The 6,000-nt window shown below is 41.0% G+C and overlaps 1 protein-coding gene across 1 annotated transcript in view; it reads right to left on the minus strand.

The window, feature by feature from the left end:
- notch3 (notch receptor 3) overlaps positions 1–5,772 on the minus strand; it is a 28,966-nt gene extending 23,194 nt beyond the window's left edge. The window contains exons 1-2 of the mRNA XM_056752057.1: positions 5,420–5,772; positions 3,839–3,905 (exon numbers count right to left, since the gene is read on the minus strand). Coding sequence (XP_056608035.1) covers positions 3,839–3,905; positions 5,420–5,480 — 128 coding nt within the window. The 5' untranslated portion in view covers positions 5,481–5,772. The remainder of the gene's footprint in view (positions 1–3,838; positions 3,906–5,419) is intronic.
- Between the last annotated feature and the right edge of the window lie 228 nt (positions 5,773–6,000).

Here is a 6,000-nt window from a genome sequence, read left to right on the forward strand (position 1 = left end):
ACTGTGGCAGGACAAATCTTGAAAGGCATTCCACAGTAATCCATCATAAATGACGAGAGATGAACTTCATCTCCAAAGTGCATTAAACTAAACTCGGTATCAACAAACATGGTTCTATTCTTTATGTTATAAACACTATTAACTGTATACACCAATCTTTATCAAGGACCTCCCATATCAGCTGACAAATTCGCCGTTAAATAATTTTCTTTCAATAGTAAGAGCACCATAAATGATTATATGTAAATAAGTTCCAGCTGTTGGTCCGCAAAAGACCAGTGTCAGAGGAGTCTGCTTCTTGTCTAACTGTCCTCATACATCATTTCCTAAGAGGCAGAAAGCTTCCATGGGTCACTAAAACACAACACTCACAATTTATAGACTCACTCTGCTACTGGGGTCAAGGCAACACCATCAATAACCAAAAGCCTGACTGTATCCATTTCCTTTCTGAGAGAGAGAGAGAGAGAGAGAGAGAGGGAGAGAGTGGGAAAGTGCAAACATAGATTTCTCCTTCCTTCCCATCCCTGAGTCCCACGCTTTCATCTCTAGTCCAGCACTGTTTGTTCTGCGAAAGTGACAGTGGCCTGGGCTTTAAGTTTGTTTTGCGAGAGCGACAGTGGCCTGGGCTTTAAGTTTGTTTTGCGAGAGTGACAGTGGCCTGAGCTTTAAGTCCAAGGAGCCGGCACAGACAATGGGGAAGCACTTCGCTGCGTGTGAGAGCATGTGTTAGGAGGCCCGTGGGCCGCCGGCTCCGCTACTCCATAGGCCAGTCTGTCTCGGCATGGGGCAGCAGGCCGCTCAATGGCAGCACCTGGCTCTCCGCTCCCCCTTTGTAAGAGTCTGACTTCACTGGATTACCATCACAACATCCACCAGCTGTCCCTTCACACCCCAGCACGAACCCCCCTCCCCCTCTTACCGAAACACGTCCCCACCCCCACCTCATTCTTCCAGCTGGACCCTCTCTGAATGACACTCTCACAATCTGCCTAATTATCTCTTTGCTTCAGTCGAGACTTTATCCCACACTGCGGCTGCACTTGCTCGCACGCTCTCCGCGCCGTGGGGATGAGATTAGAGGCAAGGCAGCACTTCCTGACTCTTCACCTAGAGTGACATTCCTGGACTCTTCGCAACAAGTGCTCAGCTGTCCCGTACCAAAGAAGAGGGACCAAAATGCGACACACCATGTCAAGACCTGAATATAACAAGCTTTCTTAAATAATCAGTTCGGTAGCGTTCATCTAACTTTGATCTTCTCTTTATGTGTTATTTGAGGCTCTGTCATCAACATAAGAAGGCCAGTTTTGCATTAGGAATCAGATCAGAGCACCTGCACCAACGTGTAGGTCGGCTCATAAAAGTTGTCTAAAACCACAGAACTGATGTCAATTGTGAGGAAGCACTCAGGGGAGAGAGTTAGAGTGGGATTACTCCTGTAATCTGTCATGGACTGGACCAGCCACTGAAGCTCTCAGCGCAGAGAACCATGAAATGACATTGAGGGCAAACAAGTACTGGTGCTAAGAATTTAATTCATGTGCCTCAACAAAGCCTTGGTGAAACAACAGTCAAGTCGGTAACAATTACAGTCCTAAGGGCTATATTCGCGTAATATTACGGTCACTTGAGAGCATGTGGAACAAGGATACAGCACTTGTAAATAGGGACAATCAACTTCCTTCAGGCACACTAGCTCTTGTGTTAGGGAATGAAAACATATCTTGGCCAAGAACAGGTGTAAGATTGGTTATCTTGTCATAAACAAAGCTTGAAAAACTTCTTGGGAAATACTGAGGTCCAACCAATTCCAAGGCCCTTATTACGTCTGAGTTGCGTCTGACATTATCCACTCTTATTTTTTTGTTTTTTCCCCTATTCTCATATGCCCTTTCATCTCTTGTCCTCCTACTTCCACTCTCTCTGGTCTCTGCAGTGGTGCTGGGTTACGGACTGGTATCTGGAGAAATAAAGGGTTCCATTCTGTTGTTTTGGATCTCTGGTTTCATCGTAATCTATAGGGAGGGGACTGGAGTGGGTCTACTGTCCCCATAGCACAAGAACTGGTCAGACCACTCTCTTGTGTCTGGACCATTGCAGATGGTTGTATTACTGTGTTGTTTAGCATGACATTTACTGTCTTCTTTTAAAAATCCCCTGTTTTCATTTGAGAAATACCACCTGCTGATACTGACCTAAAAACAGCAATGGTTCTCCAAGCCTCTGCTGCAAGCGAACAATTCCAAACAAAGGATAGTTTTTTAGTTGAACCAATCTGTTATGAACTCTACGATTGATCAACTTCTACAGCTACAGAATATAATAAAAAACATCTTGAGTCACAAAACACCAGGGATGATAAAGGACAAAGCACCATTTAATATCATTACACATTTACTAGAGCTGTTTATGACCTTTCTTGAGGTGAGCTGGGTAATGATTAAAGACTGTGACACTGACACACAAAGCATTTTTAGCATCACATTGCCATAGTTTTGTGAACAGACATTATGTTTCCAAAAATACATCAATGCCTTTTCGGTTAAATACGACAAACTTTTTGGCTTTGCCTCTAACTGTTAAGATAAGGTCTGAGTTTTCCACAACCAACCACCACTTACATTAATGCGAGTTTGCATTCCAATAGCAGGTTGAAAGTACAATGAGGATTCCTCTAAGATACCTGGTCAGTGAGCAAGACATAACAGCTTGCCTAGAGATATGAGACTCTTTATACTGACAGCGTGATTAAAATAGGAAAATTGGTGTCTCAAGGACACACAAACAGGAACCACTTTCAGATATTAAATGATCTAAGTTCCAATTTTTTGCATTTTAGCCACAAAGCTAAATACATTGTTAATAGGTTTTCTGAAGAAAACAATTGTTGCACAAGGGAGTGTTCCACTGACTGTATTATGTGCTTTGTAAGTGAAGGAGTGATAGTCAAGTTATACATTGGACAGAAAAAGAGGTTCCACATTTTCCTTCTCAAACAACAATTGAAAAAAAGAGAGACCTAAACTCATTGATTAGAGCACAACTTGCTTCCAATTTTACTGCCTATTGATTTGACGTTCACATACAACCACTGACAGTGGTTCCCACGTATTAATGCGCCCTGGAAAAAACACCATTCACCATGAATAGAAGGTCCAGTGCACAGACACAGTTTTCCAAATCAGGCGGGAAACATAAAACAACAGCCCCAGGCTTTCATGTGATAACAATCACTTTGTATTAGCATAAACAATGAAGACAAAGCCTATGTAAAGGACTTCTGAGCATTTGGAATGCTTCTTGGCATGGCTGGAGAAGCACACATGGATTCGCTTTAATAAAATGTTATCAAAAACTTAATGTGACTGATATATTACAGTCAGGTGTAGTGCATTAATGTTAACACAAAATTCCATGGTCCAACCAGAAGTATAATATCAGAGCTATGACTCATAGATTCTTGGGAAGGACTCAGATTCTTACTAAAACACAAAGGACAAAGTAAAAATCCACTTTCTAAAGCAATGTACAATAAGGCAAAACCGTTGCTCTGTGTTTGTTTGGATACTACCCAACATCTTTTTTTTTCTGAACTGTGCAAATGTGTGCTTAAAACTCAATGTGAAACTGACAACCGAGGCTGAATCCTGTGCAACAGTCAGTGAGAATTTAGAGATAGCAGTTAGGATAGGTGATACCATCTGTTTACGCCACACCATTGTGATAATAATATCCATTTGAAAGACCACGCCAATCTTGGCCTTTATACAAACTTGAAAGTAATAGGATATGAAATAAAAGTGCTTTGCCAATAAAATGATGTCTGTATGCTTACAAGCATTTTGAATCGATACACATTCCTCCATTTTCGCAGGGTGTGTGTATATCCACGCAGTGCAATCCTGTGGAAAGAAAAGGTACAATTAGGCAGGGACCACTTTATGTCCAACAATAAAAGAAAATTACTAAGAAATTTATTTTATTGACACAGCCACAAAAAACATAACCCACGTCGTGTAGTAAAACTTCAGGTGGTTTACTCTCAGTCAAGGATAAACTAAGTGTTATCTCTGAGAGCGCGTAGATCAGCACCGCGCGTTGCTTCAAGGCTTTGCCGCGAGATAACGTTCAGATTATTTAACAGATTGCCGCTTTATTTGAATGACAATGCAGATCAGCACGTGAATTCTTATCAATAACGAAAAGCGTTTGAAGGCGTATCGTTTCCGCGAACAATCTATCACATTGAAACGAAAGTACTGTTCTTAACATTATAAATCTCAACTCTTTACTCTAAATGACACAGGTGCTGATATGCTTTTATGTGACTGTTGATACAAGGCTGCTTATTTAAAATGAATAAGCTATGTATCAGTTAAGTTGTTACTTAACTTTCTTTAATTTATTATTAATTAGTAGACATGATAATACTAATAAGTACTTTTGTACATCGGCTTGCTGATTCTAAATCTGAACAAAGTGGAAGTCGGGTTGGACTCAACAAACGGCGCTGTATGATCTTTTTGAATAAATAAAACATAAAATAACGATATATAGTAATGTCACCCGTTACTCCCATCCCGTACATGTCAGTATAAAGCACGGTGCATTTGTCAATGACTGTTCACAAAGAAACGAGCACATTAAAGACTCGCCAAACCGCTTCTCGTACGCAACGTTAACCGCAAAACGTTTGAGAACACAAGGCGTTAAGCATATGACGCTTTCATAATCAAGTGCAGTGATTTAACAGCAGATACCTGTTGCCGATCCCAATATACGAAATACGCTTAAGCGCAGCGAAACGCACATCCACGCGCATGTTATTTTCTCACGGTTCAGCCATTCTGACAAAGACAAATCCGGTCCCGATAATACAGAACTTATTAAGACTACGCGAAGGAATACAACTCAGTTTATAATGACTCATATAAATTACACTAAAACAAAGAAACAAACTGAAAACGCAGCATTCCTCGTCCACAAAGAGATGCTCCTAACGCGTGGTCTGGATACTTTAAATCCCACTCTCATTGAATAGAAGTGCAATGTCTTTATCTAATACAGAAGATGTGTTTCATCCATTGGTTCCAATGGTTTAAAGACCATAAAATATACGTATACATTTATTTAAATTTAATTCACGACTTCGCACCTCTTAGACTAACGAAGTTGAGAGAAGTGACCATCCATCTATAGCACAGTTTGCGCCAAAAGTTAAGAAACTGCAAGCAAAGACGCAAAGTCGAATGATGCTTAAGCTCGCGACGTTAACGTTACTGAGTTTTAAAACGAAAAATCACGACAGCAGCTTCTCGGTGTTCTTTCACGGATGCTGAAGTAACAGGTTATACGTCTGCACATGTCCTGTAACTCCGTTACACGGGAAAGATAGGCCTAATTAAAATAATCTTACCTTCGCAAACATGCGCCAGATATAATATTGACAGAAATATCCAAAGTCTGTAATTCCCCATTTTTGTGGAAACTCGATCCTAGTCCTCGTAAAAAATGTCAGCAATAATACATCCTTAAAAAAATGACTCAGTGATTGAAGTTCCAAGGATCACATTAAGACAAAGCAGCGTCATAAAGTTCACTTTAGTGATTTACATAGAAATGTGAGCCTTCGCGATATAGTCCAATTCCGTATTTCCCGCAGCAGCTCGGACGCGGCTCCCGTGCGACTCGAAACAGATCCTGGAACTTTTGAAAAAGTTTCTCCACTTCACTTGAGATCGGAGTCCAGCGCCAAGCTCGGTATCCCTCCGCCTCCTTCCGAAGCCAAGTAGCATTGATGGATGTGATTCGTCCTTCCGCCAGACTCAATAGTGCTGCTGAATCATAGGTCGTCACATCTTGCTTTGGGGAAATAACGTGATGTAAGAATTTAAACCTTTAAAGAAAAGTAACAGGTAGCCTTGGCTTGTAACACGGTTGTATATAAACCGATGACGATTAACGGAAATAAAGACAAATCGTGTAAACAGTCATAAG

The sequence above is a fragment of the Triplophysa dalaica genome, chromosome 7 (assembly GCF_015846415.1).
Source record: "Triplophysa dalaica isolate WHDGS20190420 chromosome 7, ASM1584641v1, whole genome shotgun sequence".
Lineage (NCBI taxonomy): Eukaryota > Metazoa > Chordata > Actinopteri > Cypriniformes > Nemacheilidae > Triplophysa > Triplophysa dalaica.